We start from the raw sequence: 16454 nt of genomic DNA on the forward strand, positions 1-16454 counted from the left end.
CTGGACCACAGAAAGAACGGCCTTTTCTTATTACGGCCGTGTTCTGCGGTCCAGGCTCCTAGGAAATAATGGACGCTGTCATGAGCATGGCCCGCGATTTGCGGGCGGCTCGCAGGTGACACTCCACGGCTGGCCGACCCGAAAATCACGGCCGCGCACATGGCTACGGTCGTGTGCATGAGGCCTAAATGTTGATGTTTATAAACTGACCTCCAAAATCTTTAGACTGGAAATAAACTTCTTAATACAGTACAGTATTCCAGGGCGGTTTCTTCATTTTCAGGAACAACCCACTGGTATTATATCTACACCATACCTATCCGATCTGAATATTACCATACATTCAATGCTGGGAGGCAGATTTGGGCTCTAACGCCATATCTGAACAATGGTCACAGATGTGGGATGCTGCCCCTATATCCCTCCTGAATATCCTTTTAATTGAAAACTACAAAGTACTAATGCTTTGGTATCTAACTCCCTTTTGGGTGGCATGAGCGGTTCTTGGCTATTTTCCATGTAGTTTTCGGTGCTGTCAAACCCAGGGCGAGAAGTTCCACACCTGGTGGACCTGCCCAAAAGTTACTCGCTTCTGGGTTTGCACCTATACCCTTATTCTCACTCTTATTTGGGTGAACAGGTGAATGACCTTGTACACAATGGAAAAAAAAGTTTATATGATTAGAAGAACTATTACTAAGTTAGGCCTAGTTCAGTGTTTTTTCCTTTCCGGATTTTTGAGGCAGATTTTGAAATGCACATTGTTTGATGCACTTTTTTCTTTTTTTTAATTCCGCAAATGTAAAAACCGTGTCAAAACCGTTTTATACCAGCGGCGTGTTTTTTTCACGCCTTGCATTGATATTCATTGGAGGTTCTGAAGTATAAGCCGCTTCAAGACAGGACACCATTTTTTATTTTTTTTTATTTATTTTTTATTTTTTTTTGCCGCAACTGGGAAAAAATACCCTGGGGGAGGGGAAATGCCTTTACCTCTCGTTGAAATCAATAGAGTAAGATTTGTGGCATTTTTTTAGTTAGATTTAGTTGCAGTTTCCGCTTGAACTGGGCCTAAAAGGCTAAGAAAATGATACTTACTCTGTCCACACACACACACACACTGATTGACTGACAGCTTTCCGTCTATTAGTGTGTACAGCGAAGGCTGTCGATCACTGTGTGGGCAGAGTAAGCAGTAATCTCACTGTCTTTTCTTGGAGTCCTGTCAGGATTTCCTCTGCTTTTACTGAGAATTTATTCCCCAAATCATATACACATATGATACCAGGATAGCAGTCAGTAAATATATACCAAATTACTTAGAAAACACTATGTAAGTGGATTACATTTAAAATATAACTTTTACTGACATGCATTAAGAAACTGTATTATTGCTCATGGTAGGCTGAGCACATTGGTGGTATGTGTTGGACCTATAAAGAGCGAGAGAGGAGTTTAGGACAGCCTGCTAAAGCCCTGTAAAGCATCTATCTAGCCTTCTTGTCAAGAGTGCAGTTCAGTCTACCACGTGCAATGTTAATATTATTAGTTCATATAGCAGTAATATATATATTCTTTTAAATGTAATCCCCTTATATAGTGAATATATACTAAATCATATTAATTTCCACTTCTATCCCTCATATACCATATGTTGCTCTCAGACAGGGCAGCATAAACTACCTGGCAGGTCTTAAAGAAATCCTAACACCAAAAAGGACCTACATTCAGATGTACAGAACGAAATTTAATTTGCAATAATTTCTACAGCAAATCTGCCACGTGTTCACTTACCCTTACGCTGTTATGTCTGGTGCAGAGCCAAAGGGGCAGTGCATGACACAGGGAATTGTCGCTTAGTGGTCTTTGAATCCCTGTGGCATTCACTACCTCTTCAGGCCCTGCACTAGGTAGAACACAGTTTTGCCTTCGAGCATATGGATATCCCCCGCTTGAGATCCCTCCACTATGAGCCAGAGCAGAAAGCCGCTGTAAATAGCAGCTCCAGCTCTTTGCGGCCTTGGTGCAACCACTTATTACATAGTCTCTCATTCATTTGAGTGGATTCTATGCAATACCACACTAAATGAGTGGCTGCACTGAGCTTCCTTTGGCATCAGTTGTTAGTGACACTGTACAACCCCATTTAAGTAAATAAGATTGTCAGCGCTACTTGGACAGGGAGCAGAGTAAATTACTTATATGTATCTCTTTGGAGTTGTTTAAACGATACATTTTTCACAAACCAGTAGGGAAACCTATTGTAATCTGATGGGTAAATAGTAAAACAAAAACACACAACTAAAACAAAAAATTGCCCTGGATCCCTACATATGCCCCCTTTTTTGAGGCTAGTCCAACTCTCCTCTTGACTTTGTGCACCATTCTCTGGGAAACGTTAGCCAATTTTATTTTGATTCCCTATCTTGTCCCACTATTTATTTCCTATGAAACTGAGATGTTTAGTTGACTTGTATACCTAATACCTGTTTTTTTGGCCGCCTTTTTTTTTTTTTTTTTTTGCTGCCACAATATACTGTTTTTAATGTTTGATTATATTGGTTCGGTCCTATCAGCTTTCTTTCTCACACCCCCTGCTCATTGTTGACTGTACTGGTGTTTTCCGCTTTATTAAAACCTTTTTGACAAAAAATACCATGACAAAATAGACACACCAATGTGTAGTGTCTCTATTAACTCTTTGATCCTCTAAAGAGCTACATTTTAAATAATCAGAATTGATTTTGAGATTTTTCTTTATAGTATTTCCCAGTTGAGCCTAGCAAAGCAGTTATTCCCATGATCACAATAACAATAAAAAGTCATTTGAAAATCATCCGTTACTCAAGCGTCTTACAAAGATTAATCTGTTTTCTTTAGTAAAATGATGTTTAGTAACTCTTTAACGTTAAAAGTACACTAATCTTTAGCTATGTACCAAGCCTTTTCTTGCCCATTTAAAAGTAGCACAATAAGTGTCCAGTTTGTAGTTGCTTAATAAAGGTCATTGCTCTTCTATAGGCAAACTTGAAGTAGTGCATGGAAATTACGCAAAAACAATACAATAGGGAATTCTGAGTTACATAGTTAGTACGGTTGAAAAAAAAGACACATTTCCATCAAGTTCAACCAAGGGATGGGAAAAGGGAAGGTAAAAATGTCTACACATAGGAGCTAATATTTTTTTGTTCTAGGAAATTATCAAACCCATTTTTAAAGCCATCTACTGTCCCTGCTGTGACCAGCTCCTGCGGTAGGCTATTCCATAGATTCACAGTTCTCACTGTAAAGAAGCCTTGTCGCCTCTGCAGGTTGAACCTTTTTTTCTCCAGACGGAGGGAGTGCCCCCTTGTTTTTTGAGGGGGTTTTACATGGAACAGGATTTCACCATATTTTTTGTATGTGCCATTCATATATTTATATAAGATAATCATGTCCCCCCTTATTAGTCTTTTATCAAGGCTAAATAGGTTTAGTTCTTTTAATCTTTCCTCATAACTTAGATTCTCCATGCCCCTTATTAGCTTCATTGCTCTTCTTTGTATTTTTTCCAACTCCAGGGCATCCTTTCTATGAACTGGAGCCCAGAACTGAACTGCATATTCTAGATGAGGCCTCACTAATGCTTTGTAAAGTGGTAATATTACATCCCTGTCCTGCGAGTCCATGCCTCTTTTAATACACAACAATATCCTGCTGGCCTTTTGAAGCAGCTGATTGACATTGCATGCTGTTATTTAGTTTATGATTTACAAGTACACCCAGATCCTTCTCAATAAGTGACTCCCCCAGTTTAGCTCCCCCTAGGACATATGATGCATGCAGGTTGTTGGTAGCCAGATGCATAACTTTACATTTATCTACACTAAACTTCATTTGCCAACTGGACGTCCAAACACTTAGTTTGTTTAAATCCACTTGCAATTCACAAACATCTTCCATAGTCTGAACTATATTACATAGCTTGGTGTCCTCTGCAAAAATAGAAATAATGCTATGAATCCCATCCTCTATATCATTAATAAATAAGTTGAATAATAGTGGTCCCAGCACTGAACCCTGGGGTACACCACTTATAACCGGGGACCATTCAGAGTAGGAATCATTGACCACAACTCTCTGGATAGGGTCCTTGAGCCAATTCTCAATCCAATTAGTGTCAAATGCCTTTGCAAAGTCCAAAAACACTATATCCACAGCAGCCCCTCTGTCTAGGCTTCTGCTCACCTCTTCATAAAAACAAATCAGGTTAGTTATGAGGGGGGTCCCCTGTTATAGACCTTCATCTATGAGCCAGGGCAAGGGAGCAGCTACTAAGAGCGTGTCTTAATATGGAGGACGTGGCCTTGATGTGCATTAAACGTGCAGTCCACCGATTTCAAATGTTTTAATGCTCCACTTCCCTTGTAATTGCTGCAGAACACAGGCTGCCAGGTTCCTCCCTACAACTCGTTGCTGGGGGCCCAGCAGGGCGACAACACTCTGTAAAATGGATCAGCCAGGTAGCTTAACACACAATCACTCATAAATTGCCTCCACTGAATACATTTGTAGCTGTATAAAGGTTTAAACAGAAGATCTTGAAAATGTCAAGGATCTGAAAAACAAAGTATATTGTGTATAGTTGCATAAATCTTCATTATACAATGATAAATATTTCAGATTATAAAGTGGAATCTCAGGTTTTTCAGTTTTATATTAATTGTTACACAGGTTTAATAAAAACACAGTTCCATCAAGTACAACCGTTCTCAATTAAAGTTTTTTTTTTTTTAGATAGACAGAAAACAGGCCAATAAAACAATAAGAGCTATTACTCACGTGGGAAACATTCCAGTGCAGCTGCTCCGAGGCTCCATACCACTCTGTGTTGACAGTGCTGCAGCGATGACGTGCCAGTATCGCTGCAGCCAATCACCGACCTTAGTGGTGGTACACGTCATCACTGCAGCACTTTTCAACAGAGAGCGGTGGGAAGACCGGATCGGCTGCGCTGAAACGCCGGGAGATTTGTTGCGTGAGTAATGGGTCTTTTGTTCTTATATGGCATTTCCCGATTTGGTCTGATTTTTGCCAATCTTGAAAAGGAAATCTTTAAGGAACACTAAACCTAGCAATGAATGACAATAGTAAGAAGAAAAAAAACGTGTCCACAATATTATCCGTGAGGTATTTTCTACATAATCCAAAAACAGAATCTTGTAGAAATTTTGCAGAGAACATCAGTTACATAGTAGATTTACCATGTGGAGAAATTCCTTACTGCCCCTTGCAGGGAATCGGACAAATCCCAGGATCAACATTCTACAATACTACCGGTAACCTGTACAGTATATTTCTAAAGGAAGATATTGAACCCTTTCTTCATTTTATCCAGCCATTACCATGTCATGTTTGAGCATTTTTTCATACCTTTATGGTTCAGTTGATGTAATGCTTTCTAATTTGAAGATTAACTTGCTCTTCCCCTAGCTGCCAGCATTGGCCACATTTTCTCTGGGATGTGCATTAGTTTTGGTAGGGGCCATAGACCATTGTTCCCTCTAAAACTGCTGCTGAGCAGAGTAGTTAGAGATCTGGGAGATATTCTGTCAAAAGCTGAGCAATCTGTTTATTAATATAACTAACATGAGGTTACTAATGTGGTTCTTCATTGTTAGGGTCAGTTCACACGTTGTGTAAATACTGTGCTTTTTCCGCAACAGGATTAGTTGCGAAAAATCTGCAGCAAATTCAGTAGCAGCAAAGAGGATGAGATCAAACAAATCTCATCCACATGCTGCGTGAATACGGAGTGGAAAAAACACTCAAACTGACCAGCGGTGCGGAATTTTATTCCACTACATGGCAATTGTGTTTGCATAAACGCTGCTTATCTGTTGCGGGATTTCCTCATTGAATTCAATGGGAGGTAAATCCTGCAACAAATAGCAGTTTTGGTTTTTTTTGGCGGGTTCGCAGCGATTCCGCCGCAAAAACGCAACTCGGAGAAAAGACAAATCTCATACTTTCCCAGAAGTCTGTGTACCTCCTTCCAGCACGGCCTCCTGGGATGACTATCCCATGTCACTGCTGCAGCCAATCACAGGCTGTAGTGGCGGTCACATGGGATGAAACATCCCAGGAGGCTGGCCTGGAGGACGCCAGTGGACCGGCCTACTGGGATGACTTTTCTTCCCATGTGACCTCCGCTGCAGCCAATCACAGACTTCAGCAGTCGCCTGGGGTGAAAAGTCATCCGAGGAGTCCGGCCTGCTAGCAGGTCGGTTAAGTGCTGCAGTTTTCTGCAGCGGTCATTCTGGGCGAAAACTGCACCACAGTTTGGTGCAGTTTTCCGCCCGTAATTTCTGGCAGCGCACAGGGCGGATACGATGGGTTCTATTACGCAGCGTATCTGCTCCGTGTGAACTCAGCCTTAGGGTGTTTCCACACATTGCAGTCAATTCATTTTTATTATTTTGCTGTCATTTTGCAACAATTGTAGCAAAAAACACTTTGACTGCAACTTGTGAACACATCCTCAATTTGAGGCATAGGAGTTGCTAATTTAATCTGATTTACTAAACTCCTAATTTTAGCGTTAATAGAAAGTTAAATAGGTTTGTAAAATATAGTTTGAGATTTTGTAAACATTTTTGTGTATTTTATACTTTTACTGTCCCTTTAAGTAGCGAACAGTCCACAAACAAATAGTGGTGGGTAAGAGGCCATCAGTATTTGTTCCGCAATTACTAGCCACCTATATTATTATATGTTATATATTTTATATATCTTTCTGTCCGCAAGTCTTTTCCCCTTCAAGGGCAAATGCTTCAGTGTGTCATATTGAAGGGTCCCTTTTTTTTTTTTTTTTTCTTTCTAGTGGATTTCTAATGTAAATGTTTTGAGACTTTTCTGTGTTTTTTATTTTTATTTTTTTTTATTTTTTTTAAAGAATTTGACAAAAACTGACCTAAAACAGACTGGAGCGTGTTGTAGTAAATGTTCGTCATGGTTGCGGACATTCATATTTCCCTATGAAACATAATATTTTACTGATTAATATTGGGCTAAGCTTTTCTCACTTCCATTCCAATGAATATTTAGGGTTTTCTTTATTCTAAAAACGAGTATTTCAGCTTCTCTTTTACCTGCCATCATTCTTTCAGTGTGTCCTGTTGTTTAGGCCAATACTGACCTCCTTAAATATTTATAAATCTTCCAGCTGATCTCATGAGAGGCAAGGCACAGGTCACATGTCATCTTTTGTAATTTAAAGCCGTGGGGCTAAAAGCATTTGCACAGGCTTAAAGTACCCAATCCTGACCTGACCAAAAGAGAGGGAATTGAAGCAGACCTTTCTGAATCTCTTCCAAGCGCTTGGATGATGGTGATGATGATGGCTGGCTTACTGTGTAATTTATGGCCTTAAGTTGCAAACATATAGTTTTCTAACCCTTCTGGAAATGAATGTTGCAGTGCCACCTTGTGACTGCGCGGCTGAAAATCTAATATATTTGCTCGGTTACTATAAAACAGAAGATTGTCACTGCACGGTCTGCTATTAATAGGGGAAACTTGCTGCATTAACCAATTTAAATGTATGAAACTATGGAAAATAAGTGTGTTCGCGAAGAAAAACATAGTGCTGTGTGATGAATAAATAGTAGAACTTAGTCTTTATTAAAATTACATTATAGTAAAAAAAAAAAAAAATATTTACCCTTTAATAGCTAAAGCCTTCAATGCCTAAATATCCCCAGCAAAATTCCATCTTCTGGAACAAGGGTTCATGTAAACAGCTATATTACAGCTCTATTTTGCCATATAGGTCCTCTGAATGCCAAGGCAGCCCTCTACCGTACCTCCGTATTTCATATGGAGGTTTTTTTTGTCTGACAACATTCTCCAGCATTGCTTGTAGGGGAGAATATCTTCATACGCACAGAACCTGTATGCGTACTTTTGTAATACCCGAGAACAAAGGTCCTCATAAAAAAAATTGTAGTGTGTCTTCCACCCTTCTATTGGCTCAATTTGATGCCTTTAATGGCAGATGGATAGCACTCTGCCATTAAAGTGCTATAGTGGACATATATATATACCTTGTAGTTGCACAGGGCATTACCAGTTAAGGCCGTATGTATTCGCATATGATGTATACTGGGTTATGAAGTCCCGCGCTGCGGCTGAATTTTTTTTTAAAATATAAATAAAATTAAGAAAACACACACGTAGGTTTAGTTTACAGCGATTATTGGCGGAACATTCTTGTTCTTAGGCCTCCGTCACAAACAGATTTTTTTTCCCTGACAATTTAAACTGCTTCAAAAGAATGCTTCTAAAACGCATGCGTTATTAAAATTAAACCTTCTTTTTTTAATGGATTTGTTTTATTTAGTATCATTCTGTACATGCTTTTTACGATTTTGGTGTTTTTGAAGTACTTTAGAAAAGTCTATGGAAAAAAACGCCTGAAAAAAAGCTATATTTAGAACATGCTGCTTTTGGGGGAAAAAAAATATGCCACGAACTACAAACTTGCCTTAAAAACTCCCCATACCAAAAAGCAGTTGCATGTAGTGAATTTTATATCTCACTTTAGACTTTTTCATGTAAGATCTGGCCGTACTAAAACTGCCATAAAAGACACAGCAAAACTCTGTGCACGAATCCAGACTAAATTAGGTTGAAAATGGACACGTTGAGTTCAACCATTCTCAGATCAATTTTACATAATTTATGGCAAAATTATTTATAACTCAATGCCATTTTAATATTCGATAAGCATCCAGACCTTTTTTGAATGCTGACATAAGCTTTGGAATGCCCTACCCCAAGAGGTAGTAATGGCAAATACGAACTACTCTAACTGTAAAGAACCCTGTCCTATATTGTTTAAATCGCCTTTCCACCACATGTAAAGTCTTTGGAAGGAACAGATCATGTGCGAGTTCTTTGTATTGGCCACACAAATATTTATACATGTTAATAAAATCACCTCTAAGACGTCTTTATTTCCAAGCTGAACATGTCCAATTTTTCTAGCCTTTCATGGTTGGAGAAACTAATCTAGACGCGCACCTTTGAGCTCTCTCCAGCGCTCCTATTTCCTTTTTACAATTTGGAGCCCAAAATGGAATGCAGTATTTGAGAAGTGGTCTTAAAAGGAATTTATGTAGGGGTAATATTACATTGGGATCGCTGTTTTTTTAATTTCTCTTTTTATACACCCTAAAATCTTACTATCTTTTGCATCTGCTGCTTGATATGGAGTACTGCTGTTGCTTAGCTTACTTAGAACAAAAGAAGGACCTGAGTATTCAGGTTCTGTTGTTGCCAGTTTTATTCCATTTAATGTGTATGCATTAATACTATTACTGTAACCTAGGTGCATTACTTTACATTTATCAACATTTCATCTGCCATGTTTTTGCCCAGGTTGCCAGCTTATCTAGGTCTTTTTGTAATATTTTATAATCTAGCTGAGTTTTAAGTATCCTACACCATTTTGTATCAGCAAAATTGGACATCTTACTATCAATCCCATCCACAAGGTCATTATTAAAGAGATTAAAAAGAATTGGGCCTAACACCGATCCTTGTGGTACCTCGCTGCTGACTTCAACCCATTTTGATTATTTACAACAACTTTGTTTTCTGTCTATTAACTAATTCTTGACCCATCCACGTATGTTTCCCCAGTCCCTGTGTCTGTAGCTTTAATACAAAGCTGTTTTGTGGAACAGTATAAAATGCGTTTGCAAAATCCAAATATATCACAAATGTGACCACATCCAGATTTGCACTTACCTCCTTTATAGAAACCCAGCGTGTTAGTTAGGCATGACCCGTTTTTCATGAAGCCATGCTGGTTATGAGTTATTAGACTTTTCTCAGCTATATACTTTTGCAGTTCATCTCTTAGAATACCTTCAAATAATTTACATACCACAGATGTCAGAGTTAACTGGCTTCACCTTTTTTTACCCTTCTTAAATATTGGTACAACATCAGCCATTCTCCAATCCTGTACTGATTCTGTTACAAGAGAGTCTAAGGGTATGTGCACACACACTAATTACGTCTGTAATTGACGGACGTATTTCGGCCGCAAGTACCGGACCGAACACAGTGCAAGGAGCCGGGCCCCTAGCATCATAGTTATGTACGATGCTAGGAGTCCCTGCCTCTCCGTGGAACTACTGTCCCGTACTGAAAACATGATTACAGTACAGGACAGTTGTCCTGCAGAGAGGCAGGGACTCCTAGCATCGTATATAATGGATTAGGAAAGAATTTGATCCAGCGCTGCAGGTATGTGATTTAAAAAGGATCTCGGTCCCACTTTTATTTGTATCAAAAATTTAAAATTCGATATCAGGTGCATTCAGGCATCAAGGCAGTATTTTGTAGGTATTCAGCGCCTACGCGTTTCAAGCACGACTAGTGCTCTTAATCATGGCATCCATTCACATCGTTGCGCCACGGTCATGCAACTTGCCTGACCAACACCACTGTTATCGTTATGCTACAGTCTCCCCACCCTTTATATAGCGCAGTCAGCAGCTTGAGGGCGCAAAACTGCTCACAGATTCCTTTAATACATGTGGATGAATGCCGTTTTGGCCAGGGCTTTTTTTAAAAATATATATTTAGCTTGCTCAGACACAGCTGTGTTAAGCAGGTAATATTAGGTGCAGAGCCTTAAATATTGTCCTCCTGAATATCTGGCACTGGCAGCTCATCCGTGAAAACAGATGAAATGTATGGGGCCAATTTAACAAATGATCTATGCCAATTTTCTGCCGTAAAAAAGTTGCACGTTGCAAAAATTTGTGTCTTAGTTTTTTTTTTTTTTGTCTTATGTCACTTTTAAAAAGCAGGTGGGGCTACCACTGCCATGCAAATCTACGCCCGGAACTGCTATAGGTCATAGCAGAAAATTATGCCAATTTATAGCTCTTTGTGGCGCACGGATAGCGCAAGATGCATGCGCCTCTTAATAAATTTGTTGCATCTTACTCCTACGGGCTTCAGACTAAGGCCTCATGCACACGGCCGTGCCCGTAATCACACGGCCGCGGACAGCCACCCGGATATTCAGCCCGTGCTCCCATACTAAGTATGGGAGCATGGTCCGTAAAATGCAAAAGATAGGACATGTTCTATCTTTTGCAGTACAGTTCTACGGCACGGACGCCTATCCGCAGCGATACGGAAAGTTGTCCCCGGCCAATAGAACTGAATGGGTCCGTAATTCCGGACCATATTACGGTCCGCAATTATGGAGCATTTTTACGGTCGTGTGCATGGGGCCTTAAGCTGGCGTATGAAACACCGGTCTTGGTAAATCTGTCCATATGTGTTTAATATCGGACTACAATTAAATTCCCGTGGTCCTCTTTTAGTGGGAGGATATTATCAGGTTTTTTCCTGTTATTAAATAATAATTTTTTAAAATAAATATATAAAGTCATTAGTTATTTGTTTTTCTGTGGCTAACTTAATTTCATTTTTACATTTTCTATTGAGATCTTTGGAAGCCGGAAATGCTTTTTCTGAACCCTCAGCCCTCAATATTGGAAATGCTTTTTCTGAACCCTCAGCCCTCAATATTGGAAATGCTTTTTCTGAACCCTCAGCCCTCAATATTGGAAATGCTTTTTTGTCTTACTAGATTCAGTAATTCCCTATTCATCCATACTGGTCTCCTTTTATTCCTGGACATTTTGTTACCAGTGGGTATAAACTTACTACACGATTCATGTAATATATCTTTAAATACTCCCTGTTCTTTCTTATAATGTAAAACTAGAATCAAGTGCTATAATTTTGCTTTTCATGGTATACGCACTTACCCAGAGGAGTTCTATGGGTTTGAATGTCATCAGCCTTTGAGTGTGGCTTGACATGAGAGAAACTGCATGTTCATCAGCCTTGCCCACCTGCGTGTGAAATGATGCTCTGCGAAAAGACTGGTTTCAGCGTTTCAGTGGCAGCTGCTGACATGTGAACCCTGCTGCGGACAGTAAGTGCTGCTTACTACCCATGAATTGGCATTGCAGTGCAAGGAGAACATTTGCTTGAAAGCAAGATGTGCAAATCAGAAGTAGAGAGTCCAAATGGCTATGAAATAACATATTCTCTGTCCGCTAATTGTTTTCTTTTATGACCGTTAATCAATATTGAGGGAAATGGTGAAGTACAGTAAAATGTACTATATAATAATAACACTTCAGTGCCCACCTTCTCTGCTCAGAATAGAATGACTGCCAGGACATGTCACTTTGTAAGACATAGAAAATATTTGCAAGATAAATACATTTCCGCACACCATTGTAAGTGCAATGTTTCACTTGTATGTATTAGTATGTGGTATATAGGATCACTGGGAGGAAGGGATCACGTCACTGGATAACACAGCTATTTCCTGAAGACTGGACAATTTTAGAAGTTATTTGACGTTATTTTTATATTGAAATAAAAAAATGAAGGAATCGGCTAACCGTAAATATATGGTACACGGTTTATCGTACACCACATTGAGGTGCTAAGCTGCTTTTATATGTTCATTTTATATTTCTATGATGTAAAAGATCTGGGTGCCAAATAGTTTATACAGCCATGAGACCCTTTATTATCCACTGTATTTTGTGTATTTCCGCGCCACATAAAATGGACCAATCATTAGTTACTACTCATTATAGAAACCGGAAGTAAAATCTTATTCTGTATTTTTATGTGTTGGTTTTTTTTTTGTTTTTTTAACAGGAATGAACTGTACCAGTCATTATTTGGACAGATAAAGCCTTTGGAAGCTGAAAGGAAAATATGAGCAGAAGATAATCATTGGTGGCCTGATGTTTCTTCTAAAACCAAAATGGACGTGTCACAATAATAGACTTTTTATTACATTGCCCAGCCCCCAACCACTGGTGTAAAATATGCTACAGACTGTGTAAAGTAAATTGATATCACAATGATCTTTTCTCATATGGCTTTTCTGCCGTTACGCAAACTAATTTGTTGATGTTTGTTGTCTACAGCTTCAAAGTGAATTCGAATTTTCTTTGTCAAGATTTGCAATGTAAAAACCGTATGTATGGGCTGACACGAAGTTTAGTAATAAGGAAATAACGTATACTTTTTTGGTTTAAGAATATTTGTAACTGAAAGATATTTTTAAAGGATGAAACTATGTTCGGCTCTTTTCTCACTAGCTATTTCCTCTACATGGTGTTCCATTATTTTCACAGAAAAATATAGGGAAAGATTAATTAAAACTGGGCGTTTCATACGCCAGTCCTAATAAACGATTCGCCTCTTAAAAAAGACAACACATTTATTGACTGGCAATGTGCCACAATTTTAGCATAATGACCACGGCCGTTTCTCACTCCCAATCCCCCCATCGAAGATGAAATCCAAAAATTGTATTCTCATCGCTCCACTCCTTTTCACTTCTCCAATCCAGGGCCCTTCAGGCTCCCTCATGCTCTGGCTAATACAATATACTAATATCATGCAGCGTCAGGGATTTATATGTGATACAGCACTCAATGCCCTGAGTGCTGCATCACATGTAATGTACTGACACATGCTGTGCAAGCCCAGCACGGGCCCTTTACCTTGTTACGCACCACAAAGTGAAGAAGATTACCACCATTAGGTGGTTCTAGTTTTCTGGCATAAATTTGCTAAGGTGCGGTGGCCTTTGTTAAGCCACACCCCTTTTTTATTTTTCTTCAAAAGAGCTAAAGAGTTTAAAAAGCCGAAAAGTCGCAACTCTGGCCTAGAAAGGTTGATAAATTTCCCCATAGTGTTTCCATTAAAGAGGTTGTCATAAATTAGTCTCATTACTTGTCTCATCCTATTGGAGCATATGGACGTTATATAGGTAAGGGTCCTATTACGCGGCCCGGCCTGGGCCGTGTAAACCAGCACCGATCAACAAGTCGTCTTGTTGATCGGCGCTAGTTTCTCCTTTCACACAGAGCAATGATTGCTTATGTATAGGGGTGAGTGCTTGTTACTCCGATCGCTTGTCCCCATACATTTTTATCATGTCGGCAGCGCATCTCCCTGGAGATTACACAGGGAGATGTGCTGCCGAGAACGATTATCTTTTTTTATTCTGCATAAAAGTGCAGATCAGCCAATGAACGAGTGTTTGCTCGTTCATCGGCAAATGGTTTCCCTGTTTACACAGGGTAATGGTCGGCATCGAGCGTTTATATGAACGGTCGTTTGCCCGATCATTGGCCCGTGTAATAGGGCTTTAAAGAGGCTCTGTCACCAGATTATAAGTGCCCTATCTCCTACATAATCTGATTGGCGCTGTAATGTAGATAACAGCAGTGCTTTTTATTTTGAAAAACGATCATTTTTGAGCAAGTTATGAGCTAGTTTAGATTTATGCTAATGAGTTTCTCAATGGACATCAGGCTTCACATTTATCACGGATTTTGGACTGGTTTAGACATAATGAGGTTAAACAGTGGATGTCTATGGAAGACTTTCCTGACTGTCCCACTGCAGGCGCTGCCTTGGTTGGGCAAACACATTCTCCTATCGGTGCAGACACATCCGACTATTGGGCCCACCTTGGCAGTTGCGTCCCAGCTCTTTCCCCGGAAGGAGATCTCCCCTTCTCCCTCCCCCTTGTTTCCTATTCTGGGCAATCCTGCATTCCCCCTGGACAAGAACAGGGTCCCTTCCAGTACTGGTTGAGGGCGGGTAGGGGACACTGTTAATTTCTTACAGGGTGGGAATTGGATGTCTAGCCCTCAGTTAGTCTCTGACAGACCCTCACTCCTTTACCTTCTGGCAGGTTACTCAGTTTCGACATTTCCTCACGTCCTTACATAATCCGTCGGCATAATCTCGGGATAGTTCCCCTTTTGAGCTTCTTTGCACCGGCTTGGGCACAGTGCGTCATTCGCTGTCCCAAATTTATGCTCTTCTGATTTCTCCATCCAATCTTTCTACACCTTCTTATTTGGATGGGAGAGGGACCTGGGTCTCACATTTACTGCGGAACATAAGGATCGATTGTTTACAATGACACATAAATCCTCCATGACTAGCAGATTTCAGGAGGCGGGATTTAAGATTTTGTCGCGCTGGTATAGGGTGCCTTCCAGATTGCACGCATTAATCCCTGCAGTTTCGCCGTTGTGTTGGAGATGTGGAGATTATGTGGGCACAATTTTACACATCTTTTGGGACTGCCCTCAGTTGACAGACTTCTGGTCTGAGGTGTGGCACATCTCCAAATTTATGGATTTACCCCTTCCGTGTTCTCCGGCCTTCTTCTTGCTCCATCTGTGTGATGTTCCATTATCCACGTACAGACGCTCAGCGGTTCGTCATCTGGTGAATGCAGCCAGAGCATGCGTTCCCACGCTGTGGAGACAATATTGTCCTCCGTCGGTGGGTATGTGGTTCGGCAAGATCCAGGAGATTATGAGAATGGAGGATCTCACGGCATCCATGAGAGGGACCCATGCTAAATTCCTCAAAACTTGGCGGCATTGGATCAGATTTCAATATTCTGTGGAATTTAGGACCATTATTGCCTCTTGAGTTTAATTCTTTGGTCTGGTGTGTTATGTCAGTCCTCTACCCTTCCTCTTTTCCCTCTTCTTTGCTTCTCTCTCTCTTTATGTCCTCTTTTCTTACAGGTCGCTATGCATGGTTGCTGGATCAGGATGCATAGGATGGTTTCTCTGGTAATGTTTTCAGTTGCTCGATGCTGTTTTTTTGCATTTACTGTACTTGCATATACTGGCCTGTGAGCGGATGTTTGTGCTACTCATGTCTGCACTATATTACCTTTCATGTGTTTTGAAAATGGAAAATAAAAGAATTTAAAAAAAAAATAGTCTCCATGTAGGCCAGGTCTTATTCTTATATTTCCAGGAGGAATAACAGAAGAACGTCACAATACAGGGAAATCCAGAATTGTTATCACATGGGGAATACAAGGATTTACTGAAACAGACATGTCAGGAGAGGTGACAGAGCCGCTATAAATCCAGTTACTCACAGGGGACATCTTCTGTGATTGTAGTTGTTCGCTTTACTTTTCTTCTTTATCCGGCCGAGACCACTATGACTAATTATGACCGCTGCAGATTTTGCTGCTAAGGGTCCCCATACACCTAAATTAATTCAAACCTAAACCCCTGCATTATTTCACACACCAGACACTAAATAAGTCATAATATATAATAGTGTCATATTTTGTACCCCACACAGTAATAGTGATGTTATCAATGTCCCCAAACAGTAATAGTGCCCCATTTACGCCACAAACCATAATAGTGCTCCTCTTATTGCCCAGTTTGTGCTCCGACACAGCAATAATGACTCTTTAGTTTCCCCTTATAGTAAAAATGTTCACCGTTGTACCTCCCAAATTAGTAATTGTGTGCCCTCTAGATAGTAATACTGCCCCATGACAGTAATAA

The 16454-nt window shown here is 40.1% G+C and overlaps 1 protein-coding gene across 1 annotated transcript in view; it reads left to right on the top strand.

Annotated features, from left to right (window-relative positions):
• AATF (apoptosis antagonizing transcription factor) overlaps window positions 1-15842 on the top strand; it is a 128843-nt gene extending 113001 nt beyond the window's left edge. The window contains exon 12 of the mRNA XM_075853499.1: window positions 12754-15842. Coding sequence (XP_075709614.1) covers window positions 12754-12817 — 64 coding nt within the window. The 3' untranslated portion in view covers window positions 12818-15842. The remainder of the gene's footprint in view (window positions 1-12753) is intronic.
• The last annotated feature ends 612 nt before the right edge of the window (window positions 15843-16454 follow it).

This window comes from Rhinoderma darwinii, chromosome 2 (genome assembly GCF_050947455.1).
Source record: "Rhinoderma darwinii isolate aRhiDar2 chromosome 2, aRhiDar2.hap1, whole genome shotgun sequence".
Lineage (NCBI taxonomy): Eukaryota > Metazoa > Chordata > Amphibia > Anura > Rhinodermatidae > Rhinoderma > Rhinoderma darwinii.